Genomic DNA, 22459 nt, shown 5'->3' on the forward strand with positions numbered 1-22459 from the left:
TTACACATTTTTAAACAGTTTAGAAGTTTAAATATGTGTGAAATCAAAATTTACTGTTTATTTTACTAGTGCACATTGGTATTCCTAATGTGAATAAACAATACACACAAGTAAATCTACTGAAAAAAAATCATTCATTCGTTCATTTTCTTTTTGGCTAAGTCTCTTTATTAATCCAGGGTCGCCACAACAGAATGAACAGCTAACTTATCCACCACATGTTTTACGCAGCGCAGGCCCTTCCAGCTGCAACTCATCTCTGGGAAACATCCATACACACTCATTCACACTCATCTACTACTGACAATTTAGCCTAACCAATTCACCTGTACCAAATGTTTTTGGACTGTGGGGGAAACCAGAGCACCTGAACGAAACCCACGCGAACGCAGGGAGAACATGCAAACTGCACACACGTGGCTTACATGTGTAGATGCAAATTGTGGCACTGTTATCTTAGGACATATGTAGGCCACTTTTGGCAAATATTCGGCACAGTAAGCTCTGGCGAATGTGGCTGTGTGTTTTGGAAGCAGACGGACAAACAAGGTGAGTAAGTATAAACGATGTTTATTCCAACAGTTGAGCAAAAAAGGATAATTTATGAGAGGTGAATGGAGTTCGGTGGAACTGATGATCCTTTGTGACAGGTGGAATGACAGACACTGAGGATGACCGAATGCACACACCAGAGGGCTTGCGGGGAAGACAGACTGACGATACACACAACGCTGACAGGACACCGGGAACACGGGACAGACTGGAAGGAAACAGAGTAATGGTAAGTACAAATGCTGAGATTGAAGGGGAGTGATAACCAGGAGGTGTTTCACTCTGAGTCCGCTTCGTAGGAACGAGACCGGACAATGAGTGAAGTGAGGTGTGTGCTTAAATAGTGTGCTACAGTGATTGGGTGCAGCTGTGCGTGATTAGAACTCAGGTGAAGATACTCGTTGCGTGATACTGGTGGAAGAGCCTGGCCAATCCGTGACACTGTGAGCCTAAAGTGGCCCAGAGAAAATATGGCAAATGTGGCCCAGCTATCTTAAAACATATGTCGGCCAATTTTGGCAAATATTCAGCACAGTAAATTCTGGCTAATGTGGCTGTTAGTCTATAGTGGCCCAGAAAAGATATGCAAAACGTGGCCCAGTTATCTTAAAACACATGTGGGCCAATTTTGGCAAATATTCAGCACAGTAAGCTCTGGCTAATGTGGTTGTGAGCCTATATTAGCCCAGATGAGATAGGGCAAATAAGGACGTGTATTTTTAGCTAAAGATGGTGTGAGCTCAAAGCAGCTGAGGTAAGATATGGCAAGAATGATACTGCTATCCTAAAACATTTTATAGGTCACTTTTGGTAAAGATAAAGTACAGTGATAATTTGATAATTATAGAGGTCAAACCGTAGCTCTTTGACATGGCAGATATGGGTAGTAATAGCTAATTTGTGGCCCAGATCTGGCAAACCGGTGTCTGGTGTGGGCCGGATTTGGGCCAAAATAAAAGCAAATTTTGGCCCAGAATACTTTGAGCCACATGAATTTTGCTAGCTGGGTAAAGCTATTGGTCAAAAAAATTGATATAACTTTCAAAATTCACCAAAAAAAAAAAAAAAAGAATCTAAATGAAACTAACAAAATTAACTGAAACACTGAAATAAAACAATAATAAGCAAAACCAATAATAATTTTCAGAATTAGTAAGAACTCATTCTGTGGTGAAAAATCTGAATTAGGGTTTTTTTGAGAAACGAATGGCGGACTTTGTCTTTTATCAATTTAGTTTGTTACCATTTAGACACATCGCCTGTATCTGTCCTGCTTTGTTCGCATCTTTTTAAAATCCTCAAGATTACCGGCAGAGCTAATGGTTGAAATAGATTGGGAAAGAGACTTGCTGCACTGCTATCCACTGTGTCTACTAAACTAAATAACAATAAAACTAAATAAAACCAAAACTGAAACTAGCAAATCCACAAATGAAACTGACATTAACAGCAAATTTAAAAATAGTACTAATTATAACTAATAAAAAAAACTAAAATGTTTCGCTCCTTCTATGTTGATATCAACTTAATGGCTTCCATAGGGCTATTCTTGAGAGAATTATGCGCTAAAGAATGCCCCGCCTACTACTCAATATTCCGTTTCAGTTGGAAGTACATCAACATTCTGGAATAATTCTGAAAGCCTCAGCCATTCCAGGTTCATGCAGACTTTAAGTAAGGGAAGACTAACAAACAACTACAGTCTGTTGAATTTCTTGGAGATTCGACAATGCACACTGACACTGATCAAAAGGTCACCAACATCACAAAAATGAGATCTCCAGGTTTGATAATGAACAATCAAGAGAACACAGATAAGACTATATAGAAAGAAAGAAGAAAGAAAGAAAGAAAGAAAGAAAGAAAGAAAGAAAGAAAGAAAGAAAGAAAGAAAGAAAGAAAGAAAGAAAGAAAGAAAGAAAGAAAGAAAGAAAGAAAGAAAGAAAGAAAGAAAGAAAGAAAGAAAGTGTGAGGAATGTTTCTTCAGTTGAGTTCAGGGTGATTTGCTAACGTAGATTAATTTATTCTTGCTCCAAGACTTCCATTTCCATAAAAAAAAGAGCAGAATTATGATAGTGAGGAAATTCTGGATTGTGACTTTGGTGACTTTCTTGAAAACTTCCCAAGGGAGATTGAGGTTTCATTAAAAGAACTGTGCTTTTTGTTTTGTTTTATAACTGCGCTCAGACTCTTTTGCCAGCCAGAGTTAGTGTGATGAATTACAAAACCTATGAAGAAAAACCACAGAGGCTCTGGCTCAAGGGCATGATCTGAGACTTACTGTTTAGCCAGGATTTGAATTGAAAAAACTTTTGCGTTTGACCTGTTAAAGACCATTTATATACTCATTGACTTTTACTTTTAGGTTTGTTTAATTATGCCATACTGTACGCACTGCCTAACACTGTCATTTTTAAAAGATAAACACATGAATTACATATTAATGTAAAAATAATTCCATTGTGCTTGCTTTATTTATTTATTTATTTATTTATTTTTATTCTTTATTTTGCATTGTATTTTTTATTTCGTTATTTCTTTATTTATTTATTTATTTTACATTGTTTATTATTTTTTTCATTGTATTTTTATTTTATATATTTATTTATTTAATTATTTCTTTTATTTATTTATTTATTTATTTCACATTGTATTTTTATTTCATTTTTTTGTTTTTTTAATTTATTTTACATTGTATTTTTTTATTTATTCATTTATTTTACATTGTATTTATTTATTTTATTTGTTATTTTATTTATTTATTTATTTTATTTTTATCTAATTTTATTTTATTTCATCTAATTTTATTTTATTTTATCTAATTTTATTTTATCTAATTTTATTTTATTTAGTGCTTCAAACCCTCAACAGCAATAAAAATGCAAGCAATAAAAATGGTTAAAAAAAGTGTAAAATTACCTAATTCAAGGGGTTTGCCAACCCAAATGTAGAAACTCTAGTTGAGAAGGTTCATGTTCATGAACTCAGTATACAGTAGCAATGCCTTGACAGGTTTATGCCACATTTTACACCCTGCTCTCAATGTTTTCCACATTTATTTAGGGAAACAGTTAGAAAAGGCCAGAGACACAAGAGGCAGGACTGTGAGACATTGCCTGTTGTCATACTTGTGTGTTGTTGTGCAGTTTTTTTTACTCTTTCCCCTAGTAGTTTCGCTACTGTATCTCTGTGCTGAGGTAAATTTATGCAGGCATTTTGATTTATGGCTGTCTCCAATTCAAACAATAGTTCAGCATATTCAGCCGAGGTGTTGCTTAAATCATGTTGCAGTAAACGGCAGCTTAATGGTAGAAGATTCACGAGTGCTGAATTTTTCAAGTGATTTAAATGCGGACATTTGGTGTAGACTGGCAATGAGTCAAGGTCGTGACTCCGGTGACGGTCCAGCATGTGGATTGAACTGGACACTGGGGATTTGTGACTCACTAATGGAGAAATGTCCTGTGGATTTAACATTACAATGCAAGCATTATTTTAAGTATTTTCGATTATTGTTCAATTTTCATCAACAGCATACACTTTTATTCTACTTATTTGTCGTAGTTATATTTAAATAGTGTACAAATTTTGCATGCATAATATAATATAATGTAATATAATATAATATAATATAATGTAATATAATGTAATATAATATAATATAATATAATGTAATGTAATGTAATGTAATGTGACATGACATGACATGACATGACATGACATGACATGGCATGGCATGACATGACATGACATGACATGACATGACATAATATAATATAATATAATATAATATAATATAATATAATATAATATAATATAACATAATATAATATAATATAAAATAATATATTATATACAAATTATTTGGTTCATTTTGGTCCACTCCTCTTTCTGCTTTTTCTTTTTTCCTTTTCTAACCTTTTTTCCCAGTAATTTTGGTCACTCAGCTTGTCCTTTCTAATTGTGAATCAAGACAATGCACACGTCTTCTTTCTGGCAAATCCATAACCTTTATCACCATTTGATTGGGATTTTTTAATTACTGCCCCATTGGTTAAAATGGGAAATGTTCAGTCTTTCAGTTATTCCCTTAAAGTCACTAAAAAATAAAATAAAATAAAATAAAATAAAATAAAATAAAATAAAATAAAATAAAATAAAATAAAATAAAATAAAATAAAATAAAATAGAATAAAATAAAATAAAAGTTTTAAACCTTAATAAAATAAAATATAAATAAATAATAAAATAAATAAAAATAAAATTAAATAAAATTAAATAACATTAGATTAAATTAAATAACATTAATTACAAAATTACTAGTAAAATTTAATCAAACTAAAGCCTAAAATTAAAATTAAATTTTCAAGCAAATAAATGTAATAAAATAAAATAAAATAAAACAAATAACATTAAAAAATAAAAAAAATAAAATTACAAATAAACTTAAATTAAATTAAATTAAAACAAAAGTATAAAGCCTTTTAAATTAAATTAAATTAAATTAAATTAAATTAAATCAAATTAAATTAAATTAAATTAAATTAAATTAAATTAAATTAAATTAAATTAAATTAAATTAAATTAAATTCTATCTTATTATAAAATATTTTATTCATGTATATTAGATAATTCCTGCATAATAATACTCAACATTTTTTTTTTAAATATACTAAATTGCATGCAGCAACTGATAAAATTAATAAGATAATAGTTGTTTTAAAAATAATAAACAATAGTTAATTTCGGTACTGTTTTTAATAGTACTATTTACTGCTCCAATTCAAACAATTGCCGTTTTTATGCAATTAACAAGTAATTACCAAATTTACAAATTATTATATCCTTACCAAATTGTAATTATTTAAAAATACAGTATAAAATAATAGTCTTTGCCGATTTTAATGTAATTAACAAGAAGTAACACATTTACAAAAAGCTAAATTATTTTTACAAAAAAAGCAAGAAATTTTTTTTTTTAATGGTGCGGCATCACAAAATACAGCAGTTGTGTTTTACCAAGCTGCGATCAAAATGAATGCAGTTAAAGGTCTTTCCTCAGCTTCGACCGTAAATCAGTACTCGCCTATCTTACAGCCCTTATTGACTTTAACCTATCTCAAGGAGATGGACTCATTTCACAGCATACTTTGTTGAGGTGCCACTCCAATAAAAGCCTGTGTAGTTCGCTCAAAGATTTAATATGTGTCACTTTTGTCCTTGATCGAAACAAATTGACACTCAGTTTGACAATATCCAAACAGATCATGTTTCATAATGCTGTTTCCGAGACCCTACAGATATTTTCCATTAAAATAAAGACATGTTAGTATAGTGAATATAGAAAGAATGCAAGGTTTGATGAAGCAAGCAGGTGTTTGTGTTCACAGAGGGGATCCGTCTGAGATAGCAACATTTCCACTGTCTGGAAAATTTGAACAAAACATTTGAGTCTAGATGTTTAGTGACCCAGATCAACATCAGTGCTGCTTCATTTTTTACATAGAGATCCTTCGGTAAATCTGAGAAAATTAGGCTGTGAAAATGTGTTCGTTTAACCTTGTGATATGTTGTTTAAAACATGACCAAACACACTATGTTTTCATTTATTTGCAAATGCAGGACAATTAAATATGTGGATAGCACAATTATTGACACCGCTATGAATTCAGATGATTTACATTTTTAGTACACTTGGGTGACTAGGAACAGCAAATTGTCCAAGCATAACCTCCTGTTTCACAGTACCATAATTGCCAAAAGTTTTGTGGCATCTGTCTCTGCATGCTCATGAAGTTTATTGACATTCCAATCTCCAGGGTTTAACAGCTTCAATTCTTCAGAGAAGACTTTCTGTAAAGTTTGTGTTTATCATTTATTTATTCATCTAGAAGTTCATTTGAAAGCTCAGATACTGATATTGGATTGGTAGGCCTGGCTTGCAGTCTCTGCTTTAATTCAACCCAAAGGTGTTCTGTTAGGTTGACGTCAGGACTTTGTGCAGGCCATTCAACATTCTCCACATGGGGGCCATTTACATACTGTTTCCAAAAAACCCACATTCAGACTACAGAACTTTTTCAGAACCGCATTCACAACTTATATTTTCGGTTATGACAGTCTATGTGTCAGATTTTGTGATTTTGTTTAGACAAAATCTTGATGTGAACCAAACTGAATAATTAAAACATGTTCTTTTAACAATGATTCTTGTTTAACAAGAGTAGGCAGGGTTTTTACTAGGTATAATTGGCATTTTGTGCTTATTTTGTGCATTTATATAACAACTTTTTGTGCGAAATCATATTATTTTTGACCATCAAGGGCCCTTTCATACACCCTGCACAATGAGGTGCAAGACGTGTTTGGTGCAATTTGTTGCTATTTTCAGACCAGGGCAACAGTAATTTTCATGCGTTGCACCACGTTATTTAAATAGCAAATCCATTTGCACCACTTTGTGGATTCATGGGTGTGCTGGTCTATAAAGGAGGTGTGTTAAAGTGCATTGTTGGTGCGTTGCTATTTTGAGAAACTGTAGAATCCAGCGCAGAACACTTTAGTTATGTGAATTTAGAAATAGTTTTGAAACAAATCTTTGCGCTTAACAAACTAAAATAAATATGTAGGCTAATGGCTGTCTTCAGTGGAGTGTGTATAACATCGTTTCCTTATCCACGAAAGTAAAGGAGTTAAGAGTAAAAGTAAAGAGAAAGTAAAGAGGTCGAATGGAGGAGCTTTCTCGCTAGTGAAGAGTTCAGTTTTTCTATTCAGTTTTTCCACTTACAAAGTCCACCATGTAAATAGCAAATCCACCATGGCCTGATGCAACTGACTCTTAAAGGGAACAGGAGATGAGCCTCTGACTGGTTTAATGCACGTAATGCTCAAAACACACCCATAACTCATTAAGAGAATAAGCACAACCCTGTTAGACCATGCGCCCCGTTTCTAAAATAGCCAAAGTGGATTCGGACACACCCTTAATGCTTTCGCGCCATGCGTTATAGATTTTGCGACTAGATCGTTAAAATAGAACCCCAAATGTGTGTTGTCCCTTCATTTGAGCATGAGCAGCACAGCAAATAAAGACTCATCGCCAAAGCCATCGCTTCAGCACAGCCCATGTGGCATCAGAGCTGTTATTAGCAGCAAAAGGTCACAACATTGAATGTGGCATAACTAAAAGAGGTCGATAATAAAATGGAAGAGTTGTGAACAATACGTAGAAAACGAACATGCAGTACAGTATGTCTATATTGTCTCAATGTACTCTTAGTAGGACTGTTCAAGTAGACCAAAAATCTCCATTCCAGATGGAGAACTGTAGATGTTGGGTGTTTGGGTAGGAAAGTCTCTAAAACTACAATCCAACATTATCAAAATCACATTGTTTGAAAGTGTTTAGGTACAAAGCTTCTATTCATGCCCAATAAGCAACCCAAACTCAGTGTTTTGGTAATTTAAGCAAAACATCAAAAGGATAAACAATAAAGAATTTTTTTCCAGACTTATTTGCTCATATTACAGTGCAAGCTGGTTTATATCCACAAATGCTCCTGAGATCATAACAGAAGAACCAAAGCTTCATTTTTTTTTTTTTTTAACGAGGCAGCTTTCCAGCCCGATTCCAAATAAAGTATTAACAATGTGTTAAGAATCCATTAGCATTCCCATGATTCTTTATGCCGTATGCCTCCATTATGTGGCTGAACAATGTGAAAGCTAAGGCGAACAACTTTGGGGAGTTGTCAGGATGTGCTGAGGAGAGTGAGAGAGATGGAGACAATGAGGGAGAGAAAGTGAGCGTATGCCAAGGGTCGAGAGATGAAAGCTGAGAGCTAAACTCCACAAAAGCTGTAAATTGGCCATATCAATCAGTCTCTCACCCAGAGAGCAAATGTTTTTTTTTTCTACGCTTGTTTATCTGAAATCAAACTCTTTCTTCCACGGTCTGCGTCTTATGTTCTGAGCAATTACTTCCTTCCTGTACAACATATTGCAAGAGGAATGGCTGAAAAACTTTTCATTTGTCAAAAAAATTTCGAATACAGAAGTCATTCGTCATTGTAGTTTCACAGACGGTAGGGTGTTTGTGATATTGATAAAAAAATTCTAATAACAACAATATATTAATTTCTTGTTCGTCAAACAATTTCATACTGTTTGCATAAAATCAATATAATCACATTAGTGATTGTGCTCACATGCTGAAATTCAGAAAAACTATACTTTTGTTTGATATCAATTAATACAGGAATCTTTTTGTTTTCATTCATTAAACTTGAAAATCAATCTGACAGAAACATATTTGTCACAATCACCAGCAATCTAGCAGTTGTAGATTGTTGGAGAACTATAAAATCTGCCACTGATATAAACTACAAATCCCATCATGCACCACTCACACACACACCGATTCCAGTTCTCTCCTTGATTGCAAACAAACAGCAGAAGCTTGCGAAGACTCATTACAAGGACTATAAACACACCTCAATCTCACACACACACATTGCTTCGCGGGTTATTTTTAGAACATAACTCCTGCGAATAACGACGGACCAATGCGAACGGATGTTTTAGGGCATTTTTTGAATTTTACACAAGTAAAGTTGGAAAATGATTACATTTTCAGAGTTTAACTATCTTAAATGTTTATTCATGTAGTTTATTACTATCTTTTTATTATAAATTTTCCTCTATGCATTTAATATAACACAATTGATTTTATAAAATGACATTTTTGATTATGAAATTATCTCTGAACATTCGGAAACAGAACTCAGAATACTGCCAGAGAACTGTCCTGCTCAAGATCAAAGCCACCAGTTCACATAATAATCAAATAGACTGTTGGCCTCATATACCTCAACATTTTCCCTAGCTATGAAAATTCAGCTTCAGGCCATTTTGATCCAGACAACTGCAACTATGCTTGGTAAATGGCATCTCTGTGAGAGCGCCAGGTACATCTTCATCAGATCAAAGCTTGTATTAGTGAATATAGAAAATAAAAAAATAAGAAACAGACAAATTTATGGCTGGGAAATCATATACTATAATCAGGGTTCATACACATTTTTACAACTAAAATTCTATGACTTTTCCATGATTTTTCCAAGACTTTCAAGTAAATTTTCATGACCTAATGTTTCATGCAATGGCCATATGCGTGGTAAAAGAAAAACAATGAATGCTAAAATTTATTACAGCATATCGTAAAACACGCAACAATCTATTTAGGTTAAATTTCTATTTATATCTATGTAAAATTGATTTAGATAATGCTTACACCGCACTTATAATGTGAGAGTATGTGATTGGCCAAGGACAGAAAATAAGTATAAATATATAACCTATATTCAAATATACAGATATCTTTTCCTTGACTTTTCCAAAACTTTGTGGGTTTTTTTCTGTTTTCCCAAAACTTTTCCAGGCCTGAAAAATGCAATGTCAAAATTCCATGACTTTGCCAGTTTTTCCATGACCATATGAACCCTGTATAATTTTAAATAATAATTACGGCATACGTCAAAACAAGCAACAAACTGGCATCCTTGTTTACTGTCACAAAGTTATTACAGCGTGTAGCTCTTTACAATGTGTGCATGACCTAAAAGTCACATTTTCCATTTTCTCTCGCGGAAGCAGCGGGAGGGAAGCGCCTCTGATAGAGACTAATGTAACGTATAGAGAGGTCATGGCTGACATCTGCACCCAGCCCTAAATTAATGTTGTGAAGAGAAAACTGCTCCTGGTCTCTTTTTAATGGCAGCTTTTTATGGGCAGATGTGCTTTTGTTTGATACGATCCAACACTTGATTCAGACTACTAATTCCCGGAGAAAGACATAAAGGTCATAAAACAGTGGTTTAAAGACACATAATTCTGCAGAACACAGAACATACTGTTTGATGGGAAATGTAAGTTTCCTTTAGAGAATACTGAGCTCTGCTTGATTTGAAAAGTTCAAATATTTGGAGTTTGCAAGATTTATTATTATTATTATTATTATTATTATTATTATTATTATTATTATTATTATTATTATTATTATTATTATTATTATTATTATTGAGACGTTTTGATCCTCATTAAGGATTTATTTATTTGAATAAAAATCATGATAAATCATATTATCATTTATATGCAATAAGTCATTTATATGCAATATATACTGTATATGTCTTACCAGTCAGCTTTGATCTGTATTACATCCTTGATTAAACTGTAATGATCTTGAAATGCTGGATTACAGTGTTAAAAATAATCTAGTGAACAACTGTCTGTATGAGGCTGTACAACCAATCAAATTGTAGTCACATTTGACTGATGTTTATCAGGTAATACATGGAGAATAAAGACTTTGAAAACAGTTGTGATTTGAAAATGGAATCATTATTTTAGTCACTGGCATACTGGCATAATTCCCATAGTCCTAGGTGTTTTGATGAATTTACTATTACTAACATGTGGAAAACAAACAAACAAACAAACAAACAAACAAACAAACAAATAAACAAACAAATAAATAAATAAATAAATAAATAAATAAATAAATAAATAAATGGATGGATGGATGGATGGATGGATGGACGGACAGACGGGCAGGCAGGCAGACAGACAGACAGACAGACAGACAGACAGACTGACTTACTGACTGACTGATTTAATGATAAATTGATTGATAGCATAACATGTCAAACAACCATGTGACAACACAAACTGATATCCCAAGATGATCAATCAATCAACCAATCAATCAATCAATCAATAATAAATAAAAAAATAATAATCAGCAGGTGTATCCAAACTCCATAAGTTCAAAAAGCTCAGTAATTTAAACCTAAATAACAACTGTGATGTTCTGGAATTCAACAAGCACACACAGAATTTCCTAAATTCAGCTACAGCTGACAGTTCTAAAGTACAGCTCTGACAAGGTCTTTTTCATTTTTTACACTGTACAGTAATCTGCCAATAAAAAAAACAACTTTAAAAATCCAATGCTAGAAAGCAAAAACAACTTTACCAGGTGAAACAAACACTCCATTAAAGTCCTCATTGATACAGTATAGTCTAGACTGTGGCTGCTACATTTTCCATTTCTGAAGGTCAGTGCAAAGTCTTGATAATAGACCATATGTTATTAAGTGACAAACATCCACTACGCCACCGCGCCGCCTCCTTTTAAACTCATTCATTCACTTTATTTTCGGCTTAGTCCTTTTATTAATCTGGGGTCGTGAAATGAGTCGCCAACTTATCCAGCACATGTTTTACGCAGCGGATGCCCTTCCAACCACAACCCATCTCTGGGAAACATCCATACACACTCACTCACTCACACTCATACACTACGGACAATTTAGCCTTCCCAATTCAACTGTACTGCATGTCTTTGGACTGTGGGGGAAACCGGAGCACCCAGAGGAAACCCACGCAAACGCAGGGAGAACATGCAAACTCCACACAGAAACGCCAACTGACCCAGCCGAGGCTCAAACCACCGACCTTCTTGTTGTGAGGCGACAGCACTACCTACTGCGCCACTGTGTCCCCACTCCTTTCAACTGTGGAAGTATCCTGATATCTTTTACTACAACTATAATTCTTATCTTTACCTTATTCACCTGTACCCTCAAGCAAGCAGACCCACAAAGAAGAAGTAAATCCAGCAAAACTTTACCTGTGTGACCAGCGGCTCCAACAACCTCTCCACCGTCAGTGTGCGAATCTCCAGACTCTTGGGGTCCCATTTTAGCAAGATTGGGGACGTAGCGCTCGTCATGTTTACTGTGCGAAAAGAAAGAGGCAGAAAAAACAGACGAGTGAATAGTTAACAGAATGAAATAGATGTTAAAAACAAGTTTAATAGGATGATAAAAGGACAAGGTGCAGACATCACAGACTTGATTATGTATTGTATGCTTCATGGCTCTCTTAACAAAATCAAAGGCCAGTGAGCCTGCCATGCATCTATTATTAAAGCCTCTTCGTTGAAAACTCTTTAAATGTTGCACATCCATCACGCCAAAAAGCTAAACCCGGGACGATAAAATATTGAAATGACGCACCGCATTAAAGGCTAATGATTTCAAAATGAGTCTTAATGTGGGATCCAGACATTGTTGTGCAAGTCAGACTGTATCAGCTCACTTTTAATGAGGAAAAACAAACTAGAAGGATCATAATACGTTGCCCAAGAAGTGTTGTGAATTCCTCCCATATTAATTATGTAACTAAAACAGTCACAAAGCTCTCAAACTTCACAAACTTTTTAATTAATATGATATGTGAGTTTACTTAAGCAACACGGTTTAAGTGGAAGTGCTATTTACAAAACAGTATTTATTAAAGCCAAAATGTACTTGTGGGTTATTGTCTTCAGACTGAAACAGCTAATATCTTTGACTGCAGTAGGTGATTGTCTTCAGAAACATTATTTGTTGTGCTGCTTAAAAGTTTCTTCACATTACAATAGTAATGATTAAAGTAAATGATCTAAATGTATTTATATGTATTTTAATATTCTTGGTAAGGCATAAGACTAAATGATGTTCATTCATTTAAATATTGTTGGGCCGATAATTCCCATAATTCTGATAAGTAGCCCAAACTCTCTGTCAACAAATGTAGATTTGTACATCTGCGCACCCCTGTTCATGCAGATCTGCTGTTTGCGCATACATGCACGTTCACATGCACACGAGAGAGTGATAGCAGTAAAAACAAATGCCGAATCAAAACTTTTTAAAATCGTGAATCAGTATTGGAGTTACTTTTGCACTCTGGATGAAGGTTGACACCATGGCTGAAGTATTTCTTTCAGACAGGTAATGTCACGCAAAGCTTATGTAGATTTTGTTGTTTTACAAATGGGTTATATGCACAGAAGTGTTGTTCAGCCACTGAATTCTTCCAGCAATAGATTGATGTGACTATTTTCAATTTCATAAGGGATCTTTAACAGCATAGATGATGTAGATTTTTATTTAATTTAACAACAAAACATAAGGAATTAGTGCTATTTAGCCTAGCCTGCTTTCCTGAGTTGAAGTTGGTTTTATATTCACATTGGTTCATTTTTTAACAGGGATAACCCGTGACTATATATTGTTGTGACTATATGCCTATATTCTTTACCATGTTACTTTGAATATTTGGTCTGAAATAGCATGTAAGTATGGCTTAGTAATTAGTGTAATTCCAGCACCCTGCCGGCCAAGCATACAGTTGCCGGCCAAGCATACAGTTGTTGCTTTAGGACAAAGCACTTGAGAGAGTGAGATCAGCGATCCTTGCATGCATAAAATATTGCACATTATGGCAAGTTTTGCTTGCCACACAACTTAAAACGTGTTAGATATAATACAATTTTTCATTCTGTATTGTAGTATTATAAAGCACTATAAAGTTTTCTAACTGGCGAATGACATGAAAGATAAAAATGTGTTTCTCTGACTGTTCTTCTGAATTGTAAGGTAATAAAGGGATTCACAAAATTGTCTCTGTAAAACAAATTACATTTCAAGAATTTTGAGCCTGACCTTATCCAGTGTTCAATGTATGCAAATGAGTTCATATTTAAATAAATATTGCACATTATATATATATACAGTTAAAGTAAAAATTATTATCCCTCCTGAATTATTTGCCCCTCTGTTTGTTTTTTTCCCCAATTTCTGTTTAACGGAGAGCAGATTTTTTTCAACACATTTCTAAACATAAAAGTTTCTAATAACTGATTTATTTTATCTTTGCCATGATGATAGTAAATAATATTTTACTAGATATTTTTCAAGACACTTCTATACAGCTTAAAGTGACATTTGAAGGCTTAACTAGGTTAATTAGGTAAACTGCGCAGGTTAGGGTAATTAGGCAAGTTATTGTATAACGATGGTTTGTTCTGTAGACTATTAAAATATATATAGCTTAAAAGGGCTGATAAATTTGTCCTTGAAATGTTTTTTTTTATTATTATTATTAAAAACTGCTTTTATTCTAGCCGAAATAAAACAAATAAGACTTTCCCCAGAAGAAAAAATGTTATCAGACATACTGTAAAAATGTCCTTGCTCTGTTAAACATCATTTAGGAAATATTTAAAAAAAAAAAAAAAAAATTAAAAGGGGGGCTAATAATTCTGACTTTAACTGTACATGAAAAGTAAACACATAAAGAAATGATCAAATAAAGACCGTTCACATTCACATACCACATACCACATATTGACTCTGTTTACATTTATACTTTGGTAAAATGGCTATTTTGATGTGCATGAATGCCACCACATTACAGTGAAATGTGAGTTTGCTATTTGAAGTTCTGGCCATCAGCCGTCCCACAAAAATCAGCGACTGAAAACACAATTTTTGAGAACCACCACTCAAACTAGAAACCTTCCAACCATGACACTTTAGGTTAGTGACTATTTAACTTCCATTTGCTAGTGGGGACGATAAAAACATAGGCGTTTTCAATCATGCTGTCATTGGCTGGAACACCGTCCTACATTCCCTCCTGCATCTTCAGATACTCATTACAAAAAACATATGCACGTATGAAGCCCAGCTCCAAGCCCTTTGAACAGCGCTAATGCAAGCAGGTGCTTCGTGATTAAGGTAGACATCAGAGCTACAGGATCAGCTCCGCATAGCAGGAGGGAGAAAAATTTACCTGACTGAGGCGAGACTTGAGAGAGAAAAAAAAGCTTTTAAACTGACGGCAATGTGGAAGAAAGTGTGTGAGGGAGTTTTGCGATTTCCCCAGAATCAACTTTACAGTTTTAGTTTCTTCTCTTTGTATTCAAGGTCTTTATTTCAAATCTCTGACAGAGAATTTTTCAGGAATGAACGTGATGAAACATTCATGAATCGGTACATTTGAACAAAGCTCAATGTGAATGAATCTTTCATTAGATGCATTCCATATCAATTTGATATGATAATTGAAGACACACATTAAGCTTTTAAAATTGAATTATATTTTATTTTATAAGGGCATCATGGTGTCGCAGTGGGTAGCATGATCGCCTTACAGCAAGAAGTTTGCTGGTTTGAGCCTCGACTGGGTCTGTTGGCATTTCTGTGCTGAGTTTGCATGTTCTCCCCGTGTCCAAAGACATGCAGTATAGGTGAATTGAGTAAGCTAAAATTGTCTGTAGTGTATGTGTGTGAATGAGTGTGTGTGGGTGTTTCCCAGTGATGGCTTGTGGCTGGAAGGGCATCTGCTGAACATGTGCTGAATAAGTTGGCGGTTCATTCTGCTGTGGCGACCCCAGATTCATAAAGGGACTAAGAAAAGAAAATGAATGGTTGAATGAATTTTATTTTCTCCATAATAGATGGATAGATTTTATTTATAGCAATAAATCATAATAAAATAACATACATCTAATTAAATAACCAGTATGTTTACATGTTTAATAAATAGAAAGTTTAATTTTAAAGTTTTAGGAGCTTTGTAGACAAATGTATAAAAAAATGATATGGTTTTATTACCATTATCAAATATTCAAGAATGGGTGCTGCTGAATAGTAATAAATAAATGTGGAACTTTTTGATCCACTTCAAATTTTGAATACGAAATGTGTATAAAAAGTCAATTTATATGGTATGAAAGTGGAAGCCAGATTACATAATTGTGAAGGAGTCACTGACCTTAGTGTCACTTATCTTATCTTATTTTATAATTGTTTATACATCAAAATTCTTTAGATGAGCAATTCCATGCAAATGTCAACCTTGCCATGAAAAAAAAAAAAGTTTTAAACCTATTCTGCGTTTTTTGTGTAGGCTTGTATTTTACAGTGCTTTAAAAATACTCAAAAATGTCTCTGTCATTGTTTTCAAACAATTATATGTAATTTACAAAAGTCACACAAATGGCAATTTCATTCCTGTCACATCCATAACAGAGAGATGTCACATCCATAACAAAGCTTTTCCTCATAAATGCAAACATGTCAAATAAAATAAAATCAATCATGTTTGTTGTATAGTGAGCAACTCTTTTCATTTTGATTAGCATCGTTTCTTTTGGGTTGTGCAGTTTAATTCACAGAATTTCAACAAAGTATGTTGTATACTATAAACTTGCAGACTTTTTTGTCACATAGATAACACATGTTTATTTTCCTCACTTAAGGTACAAAACATGTTTACAGATTGATATTTTTCTGCTCCCACAACTCTGTGGTTAGTTGTTTTGAAAAATATAAAGAGATATTTCAATATAATGTTAACATATACTTCCTCTGTCAATTTATGTTTTGGGATTTTACAGTAAATGTCACATCCATAACGCTGGAATTGCTCATATATATATTTGAGTAAAATATATTTACTCTACCTAGACAAAAGTTTCTAGTTGATCATTTGGTCGGGAAGATAAGAAGATCAGAAGTGGCTTATTTGAAAGGCAAAGGGCTCTAGATTACGCTTATTTTACCAAAACAAAATAAGATCGTGCCTTGATTTTTAATCATTCAATTAGGAATATAAGTCTGACTTTGATTAGACAAAAGTCTTGTCATTTAACAGAAATAATGTACAGTATAGAATATAAAGTCATGGTGCAGTAGAAAAAGAATTAATATTATGTATGACTCCCATGAGCTTGGATGACTACATCCATACATCTCTGCAATGACTCAAATAACTTATTATTAAAGTCATCTGGAATGGCAAAGAAGGCGTTCTTGCAGAACTCATCAAGATTCTTTGGATTCATCTTCAATGCCTCCTTCTTCATCTTACCCCAGACATGCACAATAATGTAAATTTTTGGTGACTGGGCTGGCCAATCCTGGAGCACCTTGACCTTCTTTGCTTTCAGGAACTTTGATGTGGAGGCTGAAGTATAAGAAGGAGCACTATCTTGCTGAAGAAATCCCCCCTCTCCTGTGGTTTGTAATGTAATGGGCAGCACAAATCTTGATACCTCAGGCTGTTGATGTTGCCATCCATTCTGCAGATCTCTCGCACACCCCAATACTAAATGAAACCCCAAACCATGATTTTTTCCTTCACCAAACTTGACTGATAGCTGTGAGAATCAGTTCCAATAGGTCTCCTGCAGTTTTTGTGATGATTGGGATGCAGTTCAACAAATTCAACAGACATTCATCTGAAAAATCTACCTTCTGCCACTTTTCTAAATGGTCAACTAGAAGTCAAGTTATTAATTGTTGCTCCTGCTACAACTGGAATCGACAACGAGACTTTTGTCAGGTAGCGTACACACACACATATATTATTGTTAAAATATAATATTGTTGGCGCCAATAGCCAAGTGGTTAAAGAATCGATACATAACACTGAGATGTTCACGGCAACCTGAGTTTGATTCCTGGCTCAAGGTTCTTTGCCGGTCCTTCCCCTCTCTCTGCTTCCCACATTTTCCTGTCTCCACTGTCCTGTCCATTAAAGGTGAACCCTCGCCCCTAACGCCCCCACCCAAAAAAAATAAAGTGTAATAATTAATAAACTAAGTATGAAAGCAGACATAATGATATGCTAGAATGGTGTTATATGATGCTAAAAAAGTATTTTGGCACCAAGAAAGTTGTCTTTAACATTTCCATTAAATGAAATGTGTTTCCCCATCTCTTCAACATACAGTCTAAAAGTCTAGAGTGAGAAGAATCAGCATGAGATCAAGCCATCATCCGCTGTTTGCTTCAGTCACGGTTCTTCACTTGTCAGTGAGCTGCACACACTAAAAAGGGATCTTTAGGCATTACCAGTCTTTTGTGCTCAAACTGTCTCGTTTTTTCTCTTTTCAGATGTAGCTGTCAGCGAATCCTCAAGAGAGTCTCCATGTCAAAGACACACACACACACACACACACACACACACACACACACACGCACACACACACACACACACACACACACACTGCTCTTCTGCTCACTTTTACACGAATTTTACACCTTTAAATTGGTGTAACCATTTACACAACAAAAAATGAAGTGGGCCAGTGGGTCTTTTCAACACCTTAAGTTCAACAAAAACACTCCTCTTATCAAGAACCATACTTCACTATGTATGGGGTGTATGGCTCCTCGATGATTAAAAAAACGTCATTGAAGTTTCACTGTAGGTTCTTTGGTGGAGTATAGCGTTTACTGGGTCTTTTAAAGTGGCAGGTTTTGACCCAGAAAAGTATCTGTGATAAGGTCACAGATAGTAGAGATGAAAGTCACTCTTACAACAACTATTAATCTCAAAATACTTATATCAATGAATACAATGAACACATTAAATATGAAGGTCACACTTTATTTTGATGGTCCGTTCGTTACATTGCATCTACATGCCAGCTAATTCTCATTAGACTATAAGTAGACTGTTAGGTTGGTGTTAGGGTTGGGGTTAGGGTTAGAGTTAGTGTAAGTTGACGTACTTGCAAAGAGCAGAGCAGTATCAGCAGACATTAAGCAGACAGTCTGCTAATACTCAAATGGACCATCAAAAAAAGTGTTACCAAATATAGAACTGTGCTTTTTTGCTGTCTATTATATAGTTTATTCATTGTCTATTTAATAAATAAATAAATAAAGTGAAAGACTGTATAGACTATTGTTTATAGTTTAAATAAATGAGGGAAAAGATTGTTTGGACTATATTGTTTATAGTTTAAATAAATGATAGATAGTTCATATTATTCAAACAGAATTTTACAACAGTGATATTTTAGTTTAGTTTATTTACTATTAGTTTTAAAATACATTTATTTTCAAATGATAATTTTGGTTTAGTTTTGTATTTTAGTTTTAGTACCATTTATTTAAGAGAGTGTGTCTGTGTGTGTATGTGTAGTTGAAGGCAGAACTATTAACCCTCCTGGGATTTTTATTTATTTTTTCAAATAGAAATTTAAATAAATAACCAAGAGATGCTTAATAAAAAAATTAACAGATTTCGTAGAATTTTTTTTTTAATATTCTGGAGAAAGTCTTATTTCTTTTAGTTTAACTAGAATAAACAGTTTATATTTTTTTAAAACCATTTTTATATCAAATTTTATTACCCCACTTTATTATTTTACCCCCAAAATATTATTTTCAAATTGAATAGAAATAGAAATTAAAGCTGCAAGCAGCGATGAAAGGGACCTCACACTGCCGCCCGGTGGCCTTATTATGACAGAAAACAGTGAACAATATTAATTTAAGCTGATATGTATGGGACACGCCCTTCGGCAAAAACTCTAGATTTTCACAATTTAACATTACAAAGGCCTTTGGACTAAACAGAACACGGATTCGATGTAGGTGGAGTTTGTTACACTGTAAAACATGTTATTCCCTGTTGTCATTAGATGGCGTACGTGTGCGTGAAAAGAAGCTTGGGTGCCAGTCCGTCATTTTGCCACACCCACTTCCAAAACCTATAACAAACGTAAATTTTTGCCGCTTCTGGAGCGTGTGCAAAGTTTCGTGAGATTTCGAGCATGTTTAGACCCACAAAAAGGCGATTAATTTTTGAGAAGAAGAAATTATTTATTAAAACGTATTGAAAGTATGGTTAAAAGCGCTCTCCATTGTAGTCCTTGAGAAATATTTTCAAAAGAAATCACATTTACGAGACGACTAATAATTTTGACTTCAACTGTATATAAAGAAAAATGCTTTGCTATTTTTCCAAGTTAAGCCGTTCACTAGATGCTAACAGAAGAAAGAAAGGGGGAAAAACACTCCAAGAACAATAAAACAGACTTCACATCTATTTTGTAGGAAAGAAAAAGGGGTCTTTTTTCACAGTGAGCTGACCAGTATATCACACAGCCTCATCCAGTAAAGCCTGCCGGAAGCAAGCTGCGCAAGATCTATTTCAGTTCCATTATCACCGAATAATGCTTCAATTATCCTGCGGAAATGGGAAGAGGAATAATTATGCTATTTGTGCCTGGTTGCCAGGATGATAATAACAGCAGTCATAACGAGGAGCGTGAAATGGCAGAAATGCCACACTTTCACACACGCATATTCAACACACTGGAACAGAACAGGTTAGCAGGCTTATTGGCTCAAATTCATTCGTGTTTATGTGCCGAAATATTCTTGCTAATTGAGAGACTCGTTAACTTTATTTTAATGTATTATTCTGTTTAATCACTATTAATTTTGTGTCAAACATCATAGTAAAACACTGTCTTTAAATTAGTCTTTTGTTTAGTCAAGATGTAGTTAAGTACATGCCTTGGCATTTTAGACTAGTTTTTCAACAATATTTGAATGGTTATACTAATAAAAATAAATATTAAGCTCAAAATCATAACTGCAAAGACTGATCATGACTTGAGCATATGCAGTAGCACAGACCAAGAAAACATCAACTTAACGAACTAATCAAAAACATTTTTCAAGAACATGTTTTTTCTCTTTGTTAAAAGAAATTACTAAAAGAATTTGGTAGAGCTGGACAATAATTTGATATCAATATACAGTTAAAGTCAGAATTATTAGCCCCCCTTTGATTTTTTAAATATTTCCCAAATGAAGGAAATTTTCACAGTATGTCTGATAATATTTTTTCTTCTGGAGAAAGTCTTATTTGTCTTATTTCGGTTAGAAAAAAAGCAGTGTTTAATTTTTTAAAAACCTTTTTAAGGTCAAAATTATTAGCCCCTTTAAGCTATATATTTTTTTCAATAGTCTACAGAACAAAGCATCATTATACAATAACTTGCCTAATTACCCTAACCTGCCTAACAGAAAACAGAAATTGGGGGAAACAATAAACAAGGGGGCTAATAATTCAGGGGGGCTAATAATTCTGACTTCAACTATACAGTATATATATATACAGTATATATATATATATTAAGGCTGCTCAATTATGCGAAAAATCATAATCACAATTATTTTGGTCATAATTGTAATCACGATTATTCAACACGATATACAGTTGAAGTCAAAATTATAAAATCCTCTTAAAACTCAAAATAATATAAATATAACATAAATTTAAACAAACCGGCTATACCTGCACTTTATGATGAAGTTAGGGACAGGATGGAGGAGCAACTTAAGTCAGTGTCGTATTTTTGTCCTAATACTGGCGGAAGGGTTTGTTTGTTGTTTATATGAATAGTCAGCCAGTTCTAGTTTAAATGGAAATATATTGTTAATAAGCTAAGCCAGAGTTTATAGTTTATTTAACATTTCTTATTTGTTGAGACTAAATACAAATAAAAAGTGAACATTATTTTGTGTACTGTTTTTATTTTTATTTTTTAAGTTATAAGAGCCTGAAGGTATTACTTTGAAAATTCAGTTTGCAAACATTTGTAGGTACAGACATCCACTGTGTGCGTTCTTCACTGTATTTTTAAGAAATTAAGAAATTTATCGTGATATAAATTATTGCCATATCGTCCAGCCTTAGAATTGGTGATTGTTTTTTTGCTTGTTAGTTTTTTTACTGTATTTTAGTAGCATGTTTTTGGGTCAACAATAGCTATAGTCATATTTAATGTCAGTATTGTTGTCGTAGTTCCCCCAAAAAATTTGAATTTCTGTAAATTAAAATGAGCTAATTGTGAGTTAATGAGTTAATCATGAGTTCACATTCTGAAAAATGTATGTCACAAGTTGATTAATTTCTAATTTGTTTATTACTAATTTATTAAAAATACTTCCATATTTTATTTCCTTTTTAGCACCAAGAAAACCCTTGTTAAGAAAACCCTTTGTTAAGAAAACCCTTGACTGAATAAAAAGTCATAATACTGTGACAGATGAGTAAGATATAAGCAGACAGGCGTAAAAAAAAATTCAGAAGCAAATATACTGGTAATTGCATTACATATCATCAGACATAAGCCATTTATCATGGCCTACAGTTCACAGCAATCCATTTAACAATCAAGTCAATGTGCCTTAATAGGAAA

The 22459-nt window shown here is 33.7% G+C and overlaps 1 protein-coding gene across 1 annotated transcript in view; it reads right to left on the reverse strand.

Annotated features, from left to right (window-relative positions):
* The window catches only part of ctnna2 (catenin (cadherin-associated protein), alpha 2), an 845686-nt gene that overhangs the window by 779966 nt on the left and 43261 nt on the right, over positions 1 to 22459 (reverse strand). Inside the window, 1 exon segment of the mRNA XM_056456768.1 lies at positions 12245 to 12351. Coding sequence (XP_056312743.1) covers positions 12245 to 12346 — 102 coding nt within the window. The 5' untranslated portion in view covers positions 12347 to 12351.

Source organism: Danio aesculapii, chromosome 1 (genome assembly GCF_903798145.1).
Source record: "Danio aesculapii chromosome 1, fDanAes4.1, whole genome shotgun sequence".
Classification (NCBI taxonomy): domain Eukaryota; kingdom Metazoa; phylum Chordata; class Actinopteri; order Cypriniformes; family Danionidae; genus Danio; species Danio aesculapii.